Genomic DNA, 17,135 nt, shown 5'->3' with positions numbered 1-17,135 from the left:
TTGGGAAAAATTGCTTGTCAGGAAGATGAATTGAGGGACCCAATTCTCATTTAAATATGGTCCAGAAGGAAGACGTAGGATCAGTAAACTCATTTACAACTCACACACCACGGATAACTCCCATCTATTATGTACATGAGTACATCTTCTACATCTTCTACATGTACCACAGCGCCTCGAGAACGTGTCTCTTCGTGCATCCACGTCGGTTTGTAGCCCCCTGCCCCCCACACGTCACCTGGCATGAGCGGAAGGAGGGAAAAACGACGGAGGAACCTAAAGAGCTTCCGAGTGTCAGTCAAAGGAAGCTGCCGCGAGGCTGATTGGTATTCCGGGCGTGGCGTCGGGCAGGAAAGAGGAAGTTGGCGAGGTGAGGAATGAGTCAATTAGCCTGTCTGTCAGGAAGCGGTTCTCGGGCCGGCCCAGGTGTTAGTATAATGGCCGGCGTTGGACAAATCCCCCGCGGCCCTCGCGCGTATCATCCGAGGAGATCAGGCCGGAAGCGCGTTCTTCACCGCGCCGTTACTATCGCGCGTCCATTCTGGCCGTAAACCAGGAGCGTCCAGCGCTGACGTTCAGTTACTCGGTAATGTGTACGGCCCTTTAACAGCCACTTGTTCCCGCCAAAAATACGTTCGTCATGAAGAAGAAATAGTAAAAACCCAAATGGTCACGTCTCAGAGGAGCAGAAGCAGGACGTCATAATGAAAAATGGGGTTTATTAACACAAAAACAAACCTGCACGAGGGCCAAAAGGAAGTGGAAAAAAGAACAAAACCCACATGAAGAACCGAAACGGAACCCTCGGGTAACGTTCAACGGCTGCTCTCTGCCAGGTGGGTGTGGTCAGCACTGGGGTGTCACATATGGGGTATACTATGACAATAGATTCTTAGCTGTTAATTATGCATATCAGCAATCAAGAATACATCAATAACCAATCATTTTGTTGCTAATTACAATGGCACCTGAACATTTTATCTTGAGGTTCATGTGTTAGAAACGTTAGAAATTGTGATGGCCAGACAGCAGGGTCCAAAACGGCAGCTCTTGGTCTGCAGTGGTCAGGACCAACCAAATATGGTCAAAGGAAACAGAAACCTGGCAACAAAGCTCACTGACGATGATAGGGATGGGGTGGCTGCCTGGAGCGGCATCTAATAACCAGACCAATAAGGTCCACCAGACATTAAACCCCAGACATTATGATATTTGATGTGGTAAATGAGAGCGAGGGCCTCGTCCACCTTTTGACTTTACACTATAAATCCGCTCATTTTGCACGTTAATTGTCGTGAGTTGTGTAAAATCCCACAGAGAAAATAGAAACCGAATCTGCACACTAAAGTGTCTATTAATTTACATTGTGGTGATCCTCGGGTCGGAAAATGAGCACAGATGGAAGATCGACAGGTCAAAGGTCAAAAGGGCCAGTGGTGGCCTGGCGGTTAAGGAAGCGGCCCCGTAATCAGAAGATTGCGGGTTCGAATCCCGACCCGCCAAGGTGCCACTGAGGTCCCTACACACTGCTCCCCGGGTGCCTGTCATGGTGCCCACTTCACCAAGGGCGATGGTTAAATACAGAGGACATGTGTCACCGTGTTACTGTGTGCTGTGCTGCAGTGTTTCACAAAGACAATGACATCCACTTCACTTTACAAAATCCGGTAACAACAGCAGGTTTTACAGTAAAATATGTTCATGTACATATATATTCTTCATATGTTTCTGTTTGGTTCTTTTTCGTTTTTTGAGGGGGATGAAGGGGTCAGGGTGCCCGTGGTGACACGTGTCCACCACCGAAAGTGCCTTAGCACCAACGCTAAAGACGGAAAGCCATCTTCAGACAACTGAATGACACTCTTGGACTTCACCATCCTGGAAGGCACCACACCCGTCAGGATGCAACTGTTAATCACGGGATAAAGGCGATCAATCCCAATCACCTTCTATTGATCTGACCCTTCCCTCAAGGGAACAAACGATCCCAAAAAAATCAACTCCAACTAATGAGCAGTTTTTCTTCTGATTTGTATATCTGACCAGGATCTCTGTTTAACATGCTAACGTGCGACGTTCTGTAAAGTTGGTGGTTTTTACAGCGCCCTGTCAGCGAACACACACAGACGCCGTGGATTCCCATTTATTCCTCGTTCCCCTAATTAAGAGACTTCATTAGCTCACTCTGTTCCCCTGGGGCTCCATTCTCCGAATAAACATGCTGCATCGCCACAGAAATGCTAATTAACCCCGTTTATACCCCAGACGCCCCACACCTGCAGACCCACATGCAACTCTGGAATGACGGTGAAAGAAGGGTACATTTCATCAAATTAGGTTTAGAAATCAGCAGCATTCCTTGTCCTAAAACACGGGGGGCGTGGCCACTGAAAGTGCTTAAACCACGCCCCCTTTCTCACTTACAGCTAAGAGATGAAACATGAATACTCCATTCGGGAGTTTGGTTTGGGTCCAGAGGACAATGATCTACCCGACCATGAGGTCCAGCTCGTCTTTTTCCCCCACCTCGCAAATTAAAAATATGTATTCCGGCATAACCGAGTTAAATGCGCCAGCAACAGCGTTTTTTTATCATTTACATTTACAGCGTTTACCAGACGCCCTTATCCAGACTTACAGTCAGTAGTTACAGGGACAGTCCCCCCCTGGAGACACTCAGGGTTAAGTGTCCTGCTCAGGGACACGATGGTAGTAAGTGGGGTTTGAACCTGGGACTCCTGGTTCATAGGCGAGTGTGTTACCCCAATAGGCTACTACCACCCACATCATGGGGTTCACTGGACAAATTCAGGCTCCAGCGCATCATCAAACTGTCATTCAATCCTGATCAATACTTTTACTGATCCGCTGCACAGCGTTAACAGACATCACCCCAAATCTCGGCTAAAAAGCCCCTCGAAAAGTCAATCACCACAGACGCCGATGTGCCGATAATGACAGACAGATTCCCAGCGCCTCGCCCACGCATGTTAATCCCGTCCCTGCGCCCCCAGCCTGGATGAGTTACTGCGCCCCGACACGCCGGCGTCCGACCTTTACTCCTGGCAGGGGGCGTCGACCGCTAAAACGCGTTAGAAATACAATAAGATGCCAGATTCACGTTGGTCAAGAAGCCCCGTAAAGGTCAGGGCCTGTTTAACATATTTTAAAAGATGAAATGTCCTTCACCCCCAAATACAATAATACAGCAGCAGGCAGCTTTCTAACAAGCACCAAATCAATAAGAGAAAAAAGGCAGGAGGGTCTTCATTCGCACCCCATTCCCCACAGCGGCTCAGTCATAGCATGGGATAGAATGGGGGTACAAAGAGGGGGTACATGCAGTAAAAAACCCAGGCAGGGAAAGAGAATGAACTACCGGGCTGCTGGGAACAATGTTGGGGTACATGCAGTAAAAACCTGAGCAGGTAAAAAGCATGAACTACCGGGCTGCTGGGAACAATGTTGGGGTACATGCAGTAAAAAAAAAAGTAAAAGGTAAAAAGCATGAACTACTGGGAACAATGTTGGGGTGCATGCAGTAAAAACCTGGGCAGGTAAAAAGCATGAACTACCGGGCTGCTGGGAACAATGTTGGGGTACATGCAGTAAAAAAAAAAAGTAAAAGGTAAAAAGCATGAACTACTGGGAACAATGTTGGGGTACATGCAGTAAAAAACCCGGACAGGTAAAGAACATGAACTACCGGAATAATGAAATGTGTAGTGATTGTCACTTGTGATACACAGCAGCACAGCACACGGTGCACACAGTGAAATTTGTCCTCTGCATTTAACCCATCACCCTGAGTGAGCAGTGGGCACCATGACAGGCGCCCGGGGAGCAGTGTGTGGGGACGGTGCTTTGCTCAGTGGCACCTTGGTCGATCGAGATTCAAACTGGCAACCTTCTGATTACGGGGCCGCTTCCTTAACCGCTAGGCCACCACTGCCCCAATGTTGGGGTACATGCAGTAAAAAACAGGTAAAAGGTAAAAAGCATGAACTGCCAGGCTGCTGGGAACAATGTTGGGGTACATGCAATAAAAAAAAAAACAGGTAAAAGGTAAAAAGCATGAACTGCCGGGCTGCTGGGAACAATGTTGGGGTACATGCAATAAAAAAACAGGTAAAAGGTAAAAAGCATGAACTGCCGGGCTGCTGGGAACAATGTTGGGGTACATGCAATAAAAAAACAGGTAAAAGGTAAAAAGCATGAACTGCCGGGCTGCTGGGAACAATGTTGGGGTACATGCAGTAAAAACCAGGTAAAAAACACGACTTACCGGGCTGCTGGGACGCCGAGGGTCTTCACATGAAATATTACAACTTGATTATTGCGGTTGAAATGGTCGCGTGGTTAATAAATATGAAGACGTTTCAACTGTTAACAGTCGTGCGATCCTTTTTTTAATTTTTTATAGTAATAAAAAAGTTGTGCGGGTTTAATGTGCACAAAATGTGCAGTTGTGCTTCGGTCAATGTATTGCTCGGTTTAAGAAAAATGGTCAAAACTGATGTGGATTAACCCCAAAAACACGACACCCCCGTGATCACAGACAGATTCCCGCCGGTCCGGTCTTTTTCTGGCAAAGTGCGCTCTGTGCAGAAATAAAAAAAAATCGCCCCTTGAATTTGGGGGTGCGCTCGGAGCGTGTAATTAAACTGTGACGGGGAGACGGGGGGAGACGACGAATAAAAACGAAATAAAACAGACAGACGGACGACGACGGGAGACACGGCGCATCCCTCCTTCCCCGCTCTTCATCTCCGCTCTTCCTCCTCGCTCGCTGCCCACGTCACAGATAACGGTTCCACGCCTGCGCGGGGTTGCCAGGTCCGCCGCTCTTCAGCCATTTTCTCTTCTTTTTCAACACTGTATAAAACACAAGAGGCTTGCAGCAAGTTCCTCACCTTGTCAGGACGTACATATACTCGTATATTAGCAGTGCATGTAAAAACTGTCTCCTGTTTTAGCATATTTTTACGCACCAAGCCATATAGTTGCAAGTTAAACATTTTCTCTTATTGTTTTGTGCTTGTGATTTCTTTTTAAAGATATGAGTGGCAGAGTAAAAAGGTCATTAAAGACCCACGTAAAAAATGCATTTTGTACTGTTTGAAGAGAGGATTTCTACATTTACCTAGGTTCATATGCTTTATCCATCAAAGCTTGTGAGACTCTAATAAACATTGTCAGTCGTGAATTTTTAGCTTGTTTCAATCCATCATCCATCCACATTCTAAACTTGATTATCTACTCAAATTCCAATTATACAATGTGCATGCATAAAGAGAACAAGCTCTCCACCGTGGCCCATTTCCAGGATCAAAAAATGCCAGATGCCAAATTTTTCTTATTTATGTTTCACATATTTCGGAATATGTTTAGTGGAGTGCACACAACCAGCCAAAGGTTTTGTTTTTTCATCAGTATAAAATGAGTGATAAGCTGAGTATTACAAAATACCTACATGAAATATACTTTTTTTATAGTCAGAAGGGCTCAGACTACTGGTTTTAAACAAGACACAAGAACGTTCCTTTTGTGTACTGACATTCAAAATAGTGGAAATTATGTTTTTTATTAATATGCAAAAGTTCAGGATGGGACAATTGTGCAACACACGAATAAGAATGATCCGAAGGTGAAAGAGGCAATAATTATGATAAATAATAAATGAATGTTGATGAAAAGTAATGAATGATCAGCTACAAGCAAATTAGTCTAGATGGAGGACAATCTTGTATCTTGAATAAGAGGGTCTCTTTCTCTGCTTGTGTTGGTAGACAGTACCGTGCGTGTAAGAGGCGCCGGAGGACGGTATCGTCGTGGCAACACGGCCCTCGTCCGCAGTAGCCTGTAGAACGGGGGGGTTGGGGGGGGTGGAATTAGTCCCCTGATTGGCTGACGGGAAGACAGATGGCGCGCTCACATCTTAGATAAATAGTGCAGACCCCCCCAAGCCTGGGTGATGGCTTCCAGAGAGCAGCCAATGGAAGCTGCGGTTGGGCTGTCAGTTTGATGTATGTAGTCGGGCGGGTCGAGTACACTGTCGTGGACCAGACGTCGTCATCGCAGGGACTGTCCCTTTTATTATCCGTTATTCCCTCGTTTCGGCTGTAAAGTCCCAGCATGCTCGGCAGCGGAAGCGAAGGGATGAGTCACGCTGTCAGATATGGATTTATATCCCGACAGCTACAAAACGTGATGCTGAACAATGAATTAATGCCACCAAAAATAAGGGCGGCTGATGGACGGCCGCTCGGAACAAGACTGACAGCCAAGCATCTACAGCATCAGACGCCAGAGCGAATTACAATCAGTCCCCCTCTGGAGACACTCAGGGGTCAGTGTCTTGCTCTGGGACACAATGGTTCGTGATGAAGGGCTGAAGAGATACCGGGCTGGAATACCTGCCACGCTCCTTCAAGTCCCCGGCTTTGAAGCGGACTCCCGCTCCCTGGTCCAAGGAGTCAAGACAGTCCCGGCATGAAGCCAGACTTCCTCCAGGCGAACAGGGACGGGGGACTAATCTGTGGAAATCTTCTACCCGACGGTGCAGAGGAGTCCCATGGGGACTTTGTCCCCGTCAAAGCGCTTGATGCATTTTTTGTGTTTTGAGCAGTACGACTTCGGGAAGACGAGGAGATGAGATGAGAAGCTCTGCTCGTCTCAGCGTTGACACGTGACCAGTGTCTACATGGAGAAGATGACAGTTGCCGGCTCCTCCAGACGCTGACAAGTCTGACAGGGTCCCGCCATGTTCTGCTTCTTGTGTGTATGGACGACTTTGGAAGCTTGACGTGGCCTGTTCCAGATGCCTCCTGGACTGACAGCCTGCATGCGTCTGTCTGGGCCAACTTGCTCTGGTTTGTCAGCGGACATTTTTCCTTCTGTTCTGCTGAAGCTGTCAGAAATGTCAGCAGAAAGGCTTCCATCCTGTTCTATTATATATAAAGGTGCTTTATCACTTCCTTTTGCTCCCTGGTCCAGCTTTTGAAATTCTGGAGGTGGACACGGGTCAGCACGGGCACCTTGACCGATCTACACACCTCGATACACAATGAACTGTGATGCAATACGTGTTCTGGAACCTTCTGGTCCGAACCAGCATGAGCTCCCCATGACCCTGTCTCCAGCTTCTCTTCCTGGGACTGACCGCGGCCGTCCTCATTTGGTCCCTTATCTGCTCCAAGGACAAAACGTTCACACGTACCCCAATCGGGGCTAATATTATAATAATATTATCGTATAATAAAGTCAATGTCATAATGTCGTAATTTCAACACCAACCAACCAAACTCCACCAATTAACACATTGTACCCTTACTGAGGTAAAGAGTTATTAAATTATCAATTAATAGTGGGAATAAACATGTTTATTTAGTGTTATTGGTGGGAGATTTCATGTAATAAAGGTTTTTGATGACAATTGCAACTTTGAATCAAATGTGATCAGTAGTTTAGTGAAAAATATAAAGAACATGTTCTATTTTACACAGACACAAGCCCATAAACGAGAAATAATAGAAAAAATGTTCCTACAGTCTCTTTATTTCCTACAGACCTGTGTATAAACCTGTAAATGTTGTCGGGCGTGGCGATACGGGGTTTATTATCCCGACAACAAACGTAAAAATCTACTGTATTTGCAGTCTGTGCGTTTAACGTGATGCCATTTAGTGAATTTAATGGCCAGAAACATGCATCTATCGGCTCACTGATCCGTGAATGTTAATGAACGTGGTAGTAAAACCGCACGGCAGTCTAGATCATATAATACGTGGTTTTTAAAAAGTACCAGTTGCGTTCAGATGGTGCCACAAGAACCGTAACCAGCCGTTCTGGTCCCGTGGAGAAGTCCACGTCCAGCCTGATTCCGGTGTTTCTCCTTCCAATTTGTGCAATTTATTCTGCAAAAAGTGAGACTGCGAGGACTGAACGAAGGGGAAGGCCGGTATTCGTCCCGCGTCCCCTCGTTCACATGCTCTCATATCTAATGTCACCTTCAGTCGACATAATTACAGTCTCTCGGCAGGTTTTTTCCGCTCGTGCCGCTGTCGGAAGTCCGTTTTCTCCTCTGCATCCACGCTTCTCTATATTTATACCACTTTTGAATAATTGAAGCCCAGAGACAGAAGATACACTTCCTGTCTCTTCTCCATTAACCGCGTCTGGTCAGTACAGGCCTTTAAAATTAAAAACCGCTATTATTCATCTTTTGATATTCCGAGTGAGTCTGAACAAACACTGCGACGTCCTTATCTCCACCATTCTCTTCGCGAGCTCCCACGTCATGAGCCAGTGGTTTGTTAAATTAAATTCTCCAGGTCCCCGGTACGAAGCGTCTTCTTTAACTAACGTCGTTGCCATTGTTTTTCATCCTGTACCTTTGCCGCGGGGCACAAATGGAAGTCGTTTCGTACTCTGAACCGGAGTCCATTGTGTGGTTCCGTCAAAGAGTTCCCTCCTCATTCAACACACATGCACGGATTAAAAAAGCCCAGACTCGCCTCTCCAGCATGAGCTTTATTCACTCGGTAGTCAATGCATTACCATTTACATAATCAATGAGTTACCGGTAAGAATTACGCAGCGGCTCCGCCTCAGTTGGTCTACGTAAAGCGAGGAAACAATGAGCCATACGGAGCAGGATGAGGCAGCAGGGATGGAGCTAATCCCGGGTCAGAGCTTCAGGGAGTTAAATCGCCGCAAGGATGGCTGATCCCAAGCCGGCGCGGCATACGGGGGTCCAGCGCCGTCACAACGTTCGCGCCGAACGAAACCTCCACTTCCAGTGCAAATAACCTGTAAACGCGGAGCTGCTAACAACTTATAATAAATATCTCAACATCAGGCATGGCGGTTCCCTGCGAGGTGCCACCGAGCGCTTCGCGGTGACAATCGAGCCACCTTCACTTAAAACACAAAACCAGAGGAAATAAGCGAATGCAAATGCAAACCCGCTTAAAGAACTAATGAGCTGGTCATTTACTGCGGTGAATACGGAGAATCGGCACCAGAGACTAATAAAATATAAATAAATTAAATACGGAACTATTTTACAGTCGAACACGAGCAGATTATAAATATCTGTTCTTGACACTGGCATGGGACAGACTCCGAAGTCAACGCTGTAAACGTGTAATAAACAGTAATAAACAGTGTATATTTCAGTCCTCGTCCCTCCCTGCGGAGTTCACCCCCGCAAGTCCCGCCTGCCGCCGTTTAGCTGTGCGAGAGCGAGGGACACTCTTTGCCAGGGGGACGAAATGCAAAATGAATGAGGCGCGTCCCCAAACGGCGGCTCTGTCTAATTGTTCTTCGTTGGTGTGCTCTTGGCGGGTGAGAGCCACAGCTCTCGTACGCTTCCGTGCTTTTTATTTCCTCTTCAGACCTTCCTGCCAAATTCGATTAAAAATATATATTCATGTTGGACGTAATATGTTTTTACCCGTTATAATGTACTAATTAGTGTTCTAACCGTCGTTGGACAGGACGTAGGTCCGCTGATTCCCACATCTTACAAGCTGATGCTCCTGTGGTGCTGCTTCACGAAACTCTGCTTCCTCTCTGTCCCCACCGCGCCCCTCTCCCCGTCCTGTTTGGACACGCTCGGTACCGGCGTCGTCCCTAATCTCTCCTCCGCCCGAGGTCCCCTGTCCTCCCCGATCAGACTGCCAACGTCACTCAGGTCACCCAGGTGCTCCACAGAGTCACACTTCTCCAGGTCAGACGCGATGGTCTGCAAGCTGATGACGGACATGGAGTCCGACCCCGCCCGCTCCGCCCTCTCCTTCCGGCCCCACCCACTCTCCCGGTGCCTCTCCACCCACTGTCTGGTCTTCTCATCCGCCCAGTCGACTTCTAACAACGCTGAACCCACTCCCCCATACGCCCCGGCCTGGATGACCTCTGCCCTCTCTGACTCCGCCCCCATGGGTGAGCTCCTCCCACCACAGGCTCTGCTCCTCTCCCTGGCAGCCCGGGCCTGCCCCCTCTGGGCGTGGATCTGCTCACTGATTTGCTCCAGGTTCCTCAGGGCAACGGAGTAGCAGGTCTTCACCTTCGCCACACGCTCCTCCAGCTGGACCACCTTGGCCTTGTGCTCCTACAGATAAATAATAAGGACTTCTTCATACTTTCAGACGGTCTGACGTGCCACATGTGCAAGTAGCAACAACAGTAAAATGGAAGGTGTTGATGGGCTGTGATATTGTGAGAGGAGAGCAGATGGTGAACTCTGCAAGTTCTCGCCATTGTATGACGGACTAAAAATAGCACGCAAATGAGGAGGCAACAATAACGTCTCCTCGCGCCCCATACCTCCAAGATGTGGTTGAACTGAGCTTTCATCTCAAAGTAGGGCTTGGACTTGAGGATGACCCTCTTCAGCGCCTTCTGCAGGGTCTGCACCCGGGCCTCGGCCTCCTGGCACAGCTGGGTGACGCGTTGGTGCTCGCGCTCGCTCCGCAGGCGCTCCTCCTCCGCCTCGTTCACCTGCCATCGTCCCAGACACAGGACACGAAGGGAGGACAATTTAAACCGCCTCATATTAACACGGCGTATCAGCAACTCGGTCAGAGGCGTCAATGTTCAGGCAAAAAATGGCAAAAACCAAACGGTATTTAACCGGCATATTAGGGGTCAGCACCTGGCAAGCAGAAGCAAGTTTTCCCGAAAGTGAAACCCAACGCCAAAGAATTCCGGATTTTGGAAGAGTGACTGCGAGGTCCGCTCACCTCGGTACCCCTCTGTTATCATCATCAATAACATTCACATTTACGGCATTTACCAGACGGCCTTATCCAGAGCGACTTACAGTCAGTAGTTACAGGGACAGTCCCCCCTGGAGACACTCAGGGTTAAGTGTCCTGCTCAGGGACACGATGGTAGTCAGTGGGGTTTGAACCTGGTTCTTCTGGTTCATAGGCGAGTGTGTTACCCACTAGGCTTCTACCACCCAGTAGTTACAGGGACAGTCCCCCCCTGGAGACACTCAGGGTTAAGTGTCCTGCTCAGGGACACGATGGTAGTCAGTGGGGTTTGAACCCGGGTCTTCTGGTTCACAGGCGAGCGTGTTACCCGCTAGGCTACTACCACCCAGTAGTTACAGGGACAGTCCCCCCCTGGAGACACTCAGGGTTAAGTGTCCTGCTCAGGGACACGATGGTAGTCAGTGGGGTTTGAACCTGGGTCTTCTGGTTCACAGGCGAGTGTGGTACCCGCTAGGCTACTACCACCCAGTAGTTACAGGGACAGTCCCCCCCTGGAGACACTCAGGGTTAAGTGTCCTGCTCAGGGACACGATGGTAGTCAGTGGGGTTTGAACCTGGCTCTTCTGGTTCACAGGCGAGTGTGTTACCCCGCTAGGCTACCACCACCCCAATAACAGCTTTTATGGAATAATAGTGACTGTCCAACAGCACCCACCACCAATTATTACTATCATTATTTATCCACCTGAAAGGCAGTTCGGCGTAGGTAATGGGGCGCGGGGTGCTCGCTGGAAGAGGTCTGTCGCCACGACCGGGTTTAAAAGCTCGGCGCGCACGACGAATCCAGACGAGCGCGCTCAACCTTGATCTTTACGTAAAACCTGCAGCGCGTTAATGAAAACCGCATTGATTAGTCAGTGAGAGTGACCATTCCAATAGTGCAGAGCCGTTATGGTCCATACTAAACATCTAGCTCGGCCTCGATAATGTGACCTCAGTAAACCATTGCGGGGTGTCCGAAACCATCCCATAGTCACGTATGTCTGGAAATGACTGGAGGTCAAATGGTTCTCAGGACCTTGACTGGCTCGGCCAAACGTCGGCATCTGTCACTCTAGGATGGAGATAAGCGTCTGTGAGATAAGCACCTTAGCAGTGGCGTGGTTGAGCATCTCCTGCCAGGTGGGGTCAAGCGTGTTCCGGTCCGCCAGCAGGCCCTGCTCCGCCACATACACCATCTCCCGGGCCGCCGTGTGCATGGAAACCGCCCTCTCGTACCTCAGAGCGGCCTTCTGGGTCTCCTGCTGAGCCTGCGAGGGGACAGCGACGAAGGCCGGTGTTAAAAGAGGGGGGACAGAGCTAGTCTCCGGTGGAGGGGGCGCAGACACAGCTGGGCGCCAGCAGGAGGCGCTGCGCGGAGGCGCGAGGTTACTCGAAGTGTAAGGTCACCTGAAAAAGATTAACGACTGTTGACTTCTCTACGCGCCGGTCGGCTTTTCTTCTCGTTTTTGTGGCATCGTGGGAAGCTGTGCCCAACCCACGGCTCATCGGTACCCTGACGCCGTGCAGTATTGCATGCTGGGTAGCACAAAGCACTGCCTGCGGTCTGTTTGTTGGCCTTGTTGCTCAGGTTCTCATCAGTTACCTCATAGCTGCTCCCGTCCACCAACGTGCAACCAAACGTAACGATTTCCAGCAGGACATTCACAGCCCTGATGAGAAGAGACGGGCTGGACGGGCCCTGCGTAAAGGGGGTTTAACTGATTCCCTAAACGAACTAATTCTACCACTTTCTACACACTTAACGACCGTAAAAAGGCCGCTTTCTCCTGCAGGAATCCTGGTGGTGACGAGAGATGCTGAGAAACTGTCACCAGAGATCATCCTTCACACTCTTTAGAGGACGCAAAGAAAAACAATCCCAGCAACCCCTCTACACACACACATACACATACATACACACACACACATATACACACATACACACACATATACATACACACACACACATACACACATACATATACACACACACACATACATATACACACACACACACACACACACACATATATATATATATATATACACACCCACACACATATACACTCATACACCCACACACATATACACACACACACACACACACATATACACACATACATACACACACACACATATACATACACACACACACATACACACATATATATATATACACACCCACACACATATACACACATACACACACACACACACACATATACACACACACACCTCTTTGGCCAACCTCCGCGCCTCATAGTACGGCCTGGCTTTCTCGATGCAGGAGCCGAGCTGAGATCCCTGCGCGTTGAGTTTCCGCGCAGAGTCTGTGAGGATCCTTCTGTAACTGAACCTGGCTTCCTGACCGGGAGAAAAAAACAGAGAGATGGAGAAGGAGGGAGGACAAAGCGGAGGGAGCGTGAAAGAAAGCTAATGGTCTGTTACAAGAAACCAGAAAATTGACCCTGTTCAGTCATCTGAATGCCCTCTAGATAGATGGATGGATGGATGGATGGATGGATGGATGGATGGATGGATGGATGGATGGATGGATGGAAGGAAGGAAGGAAGGAAGGAAGGAAGGAAGGAAGGAAGGAAGGATGGATGGATGGATGGATGGATGGATGGATGGATGGATGGATGGATGGATGGATGGATGGAAGGAAGGAAGGAATGAAGGAAGGAAGGAAGGAAGGAAGGAAGGAAGGATGGATGGATGGATGGATGGATGGATGGATGGATGGATGGAAGGAAGGAAGGAAGGAAGGATGGATGGATGGATGGATGGATGGATGGATGGATGGATGGATGGATGGATGGATGGATGAATGGATGGATAGATAGATAGATTTCACTCACGTCCAACTGAAGCTCCAGTCTGTTGATCTCATCACTGGCCTGGTTAAGATGCTCCAGTTCTTCCTTTACCCATGAAAGATACGTATCACCATTAAATTTACCCTCAACATGGAAATGAGTGGTGCATGAGTATGCAGCTCAATAATTCTTTTATTTCGTAAAGCGGACATACAAGAAGGCCAGACCGTGGCGTACATACACATTATAACATTTACCATTCACTTCAGTATTCAGCCATGGACCGCATTTATTTCCAAACTGCTCACACTTTGTCCAAAATGGGCTATACGTACGAAATGCCGGGCCTGAGGATACACCTCATTTTGCATATTACAGTTTTTTACAGACGCTAGGACACATTTCTCAAGACTTAGGCCACTTTTGCAAAACTCTTCACACAGTGAGCACAACAGAAGTCCATTTGGGCTAAACTGGGGATCAATTATCATTGTTTTGGCACAAAATGCATTCAATGACTACATCTCTCACATTTCATGAATTCTTTTCTCACTCAGACACAACAACTGCAAAAAATCTTCTTACGTACAGGACATTTTGCACACGCTTACATAATGTTCTCAGAACTGTTAAACTTATGTTCAAAACAATAACATAATGCAAAACTGAAGAAGACCGCAAAATTCATCAGCAATATTGTTTTGAAACATATTTTTAATCTAAAAATGCAGTTTAACCAGCCACAGCCGATTCTCATCGTAGATGAACATCTACACAGGTGTTACGCTTTCAATTTCATTACAAAAGGAGACGACTGCTGAATATGTTTTTTTGATGTAAATATGGACCCAGCCTGAAATGGAGAAGTGGCTGAAAGAGGAAGAAGAGTGGCTGGGAGGGGGTTAGGAATACGTATGCACGGTGGAAGAAGAATAAGAGGAAGATCTAGAGCTGCAGTCTCAGATGAGATCAGAGCTACTTCTTTCCTAGATGACATATGTGATGTGGATGAGAACCTGTGGCCAAATGGAGAAGACCGAGTAGATTAGCATTACTATTGTATCTGTATCAGTGGATGGTGTGTATACAAATTCTTGTATTTTGGAATTATAAAAAATAAAAATGAATAAACAAATATTGTTAAAATTCTGCATCATGTCTGATTCGTTCCAGTAACATATATTGCAATTATAAACAGAGACGTGTCCATGTTTTACACAAGAAAACACTGTGTAACGCTACATGTTGTTAGTGTTTTTCAGGTCATTGTTTTGTGGGTGACAAAGTGTGTTTGTCGGCTGTCAACCTCTGCTAGTGTTCTGGAAGAATGAGTTTATTTGAGACCTGAATAAAGGGTTTTGGTAGTTGTAGTGCATTTTGAATGTGAAATGAACTGCTTTGCCAAGCTGAATGTCAGTTAGGAGAATTGTGTGAAGAGTTTTGCAAAAGTGACCTAAGTATTGAGAAATGTGTCCTAGCGTCTGTAAAAAACTGTAATATTGATTGATTTGGACAGTTTTAGCAATTATGGTTTGTATGGGGCCACGATGGATCGAATTCATGATTATTTGGACTCTGAGACGTACCTTTATCCAGTGAACAGAACGTTTTCGGCCCTGTAATATCTTGTCTGTACGGTAATATTTAATAAATAAAGACCCAGTTCTACACTAGTCTGTTCGGAACTTTGATAACTTAACTGTGTTGGGTCGGGGAAAGTTCTGGTGATTTACTGCCATCTACTTCTGCCGGTGGACACACTGCATGCTCCAGCTGGGCAACACCGGGTTATACCAGGTCCCATTATTATAACGTCCCACCAACGCAGCTCAGACTCCAACCCTCCATCGTGGTTTCTGGGGTCCAACTCATGCAGGAGTACCTGAATTCTGGGGTCCAGTTCATGCAGGAGTACCTGAATTCTGGGGTCCAGCTCATGCAGGAGTACCTGAATTCTGGGGTCCAACTCATGCAGGAGTACCTGAATTCTGGGGTCCAGCTCATGCAGGAGTACCTGAATTCTGGGGTCCAACTCATGCAGGAGTACCTGAATTCTGGGGTCCAGCTCATGCATGTGTACCTGAATTCTGGGGTCCAGTTCATGCAGATGTACCTGAATTCTGGGGTCCAGCTCATGCAGGAGTACCTGAATTCTGGGGTCCAGCTCATGCAGGAGTACCTGAATTCTGGGGTCCAGCTCATGCAGGAGTACCTGAATTCTGGGGTCCAGTTCATGCAGGAGTACCTGAATTCTGGGGTCCAACTCATGCAGGAGCACCTGAATTCTGGGGTCCAGCTCATGCATGTGTACCTGAATTCTGGGGTCCAGCTCATGCAGATGTACCTGAATTCTGGGGTCCAGCTCATGCAGGAGTACCTAAATTCTGGGGTCCAGCTCATGCAGGAGTACCTGAATTCTGGGGTCCACTTCATGCATGTGTACCTGAATTTTGGGGTCCAGCTCATGCAGGAGTACCTAAATTCTGGGGTCCCCCTCATGCATGTGTACCTGAATTTTGGGGTCCAGCTCATGCAGGACTACCTGAATTCTGGGGTCCAGCTCTTCTTCGAACTGCTCGGTTCCATCAGCGGCGCGTCCCCCCACTTCTCCCGACTCTGCCCCGGGGGTCTCCTCTCGCCACTCGGCCTTGTCGGGGTCTCCGGAACCCGGTGGGTTTTCACGCAGGCTCCCCGGTTCCATGCGCGGCCTGGGCGAAGAGGGAGTAGCTCCGTGAAAAACGCTGCGGAAATACGTGTGCGCTACGCATAAAGTGCCGGAGTCAGACGACTAAAGTCCCGTTTTATTTCCTCCATGAGGAACAGGCGGCTGGGCGGCACACAGCGAACCCCTCAAGCCCCCCAAACCCCCTCAAATCCCGTCCTGCTAACAGATGTTTTTAGCAAGAAGGGTTGCCAGATCCAGCAGGGAAAACCCAACTATCCGATATTTACATTTCCAGCATTTACCAGACGCCCTTATCCAGAGCAACTTACAGTCAGTAGTTACAGGGACAGTCCCCCCTGGAGACACTCAGGGTTAAGTATCCTGCTCAGGGACACGATGATAGTAAGTGGGATTTAAAACCTGGGTCTTCTGCTTCATAGACAAGTGTGTTACCCACTAGGCTACTACCACCCTGGCTTTATAACAGAAGGGCAAAAGAAAAGAAATCGCGTGTTTTCTGTCAAGATCACTGGCTATAATTTACATATTTATTAAAACTTTATATAAACAAAACATAGACTGTTTATCACTTCAAATAATACAAATATGTACACGAGATTCATTTGTGCTCCCCATAGTAAACAAACTTTACTATTCCTTTAAACTTCAACTTTTTAACTAGGCTAAAGTGGCTAAATATTAATAGTCCAAGAAAGCACCCCTTTTTGGAAACGTGGAGGTAAAAGCCTTCAAACCTGGCAACATTGGGGGCGGCGAGACACTTAAATTATGCAACAGTGCATTTCATCCTTCCAGATTTTATTCCCACAGCTCTGATATTACTCATTACAAACAAGGCACTTTTATTCAAACAAGTAAAAACAATA

General features: G+C 47.7%; 1 protein-coding gene across 3 annotated transcripts; it reads right to left on the bottom strand.

Annotated features, from left to right (window-relative positions):
- Positions 1-8,519: 8,519 nt before the first annotated feature.
- On the bottom strand, positions 8,520-16,492 carry sh3bp5lb (SH3-binding domain protein 5-like, b). Of its 3 annotated transcripts, none has more exons than XM_028964804.1 (6): positions 16,093-16,492; positions 13,626-13,688; positions 12,999-13,127; positions 11,870-12,031; positions 10,330-10,503; positions 8,520-10,114 (listed from the first exon to the last, which is right to left on the bottom strand). In XM_028964804.1, the coding sequence occupies exons 1-6, from the start codon at positions 16,282-16,284 to the stop codon at positions 9,527-9,529; spliced, it is 1,308 nt and encodes a 435-aa protein (XP_028820637.1). In that variant the 5' UTR covers positions 16,285-16,492; the 3' UTR covers positions 8,520-9,526. The 3 variants fall into 3 exon arrangements, with proteins under 3 accessions (XP_028820637.1, XP_028820638.1, XP_028820636.1); XM_028964805.1 differs by having other exon boundaries at positions 16,126-16,492; XM_028964803.1 differs by lacking the exon at positions 16,093-16,492 and adding an exon at positions 15,499-16,066.
- Positions 16,493-17,135: the final 643 nt, after the last annotated feature.

The sequence above is a fragment of the Denticeps clupeoides genome, chromosome 20 (assembly GCF_900700375.1).
Source record: "Denticeps clupeoides chromosome 20, fDenClu1.1, whole genome shotgun sequence".
In the NCBI taxonomy this organism is placed as follows: domain Eukaryota; kingdom Metazoa; phylum Chordata; class Actinopteri; order Clupeiformes; family Denticipitidae; genus Denticeps; species Denticeps clupeoides.
The sequence above is the reverse complement of the archived record's forward strand: the minus strand, read 5'-3'. Positions and strand labels throughout refer to the sequence as shown.

Excerpts from the sequence above, each read along its gene's own strand:
- sh3bp5lb (XM_028964803.1), bottom strand. The coding sequence starts at position 15,888 with ATGCATGAGCTGGACCCCAGAATTCAGGTGCTCCTGCATGAGTTGGAC. Across the intron at positions 12,032-12,998 it reads CGCGGAGGTTGGCCAAAGAG|GCTCAGCAGGAGACCCAGAA; the intron begins GTGTGTGTGTGT and ends GTCCCCTCGCAG. Across the intron at positions 10,504-11,869 it reads TCAACCACGCCACTGCTAAG|GTGAACGAGGCGGAGGAGGA; the intron begins GTGCTTATCTCA and ends GGACGATGGCAG.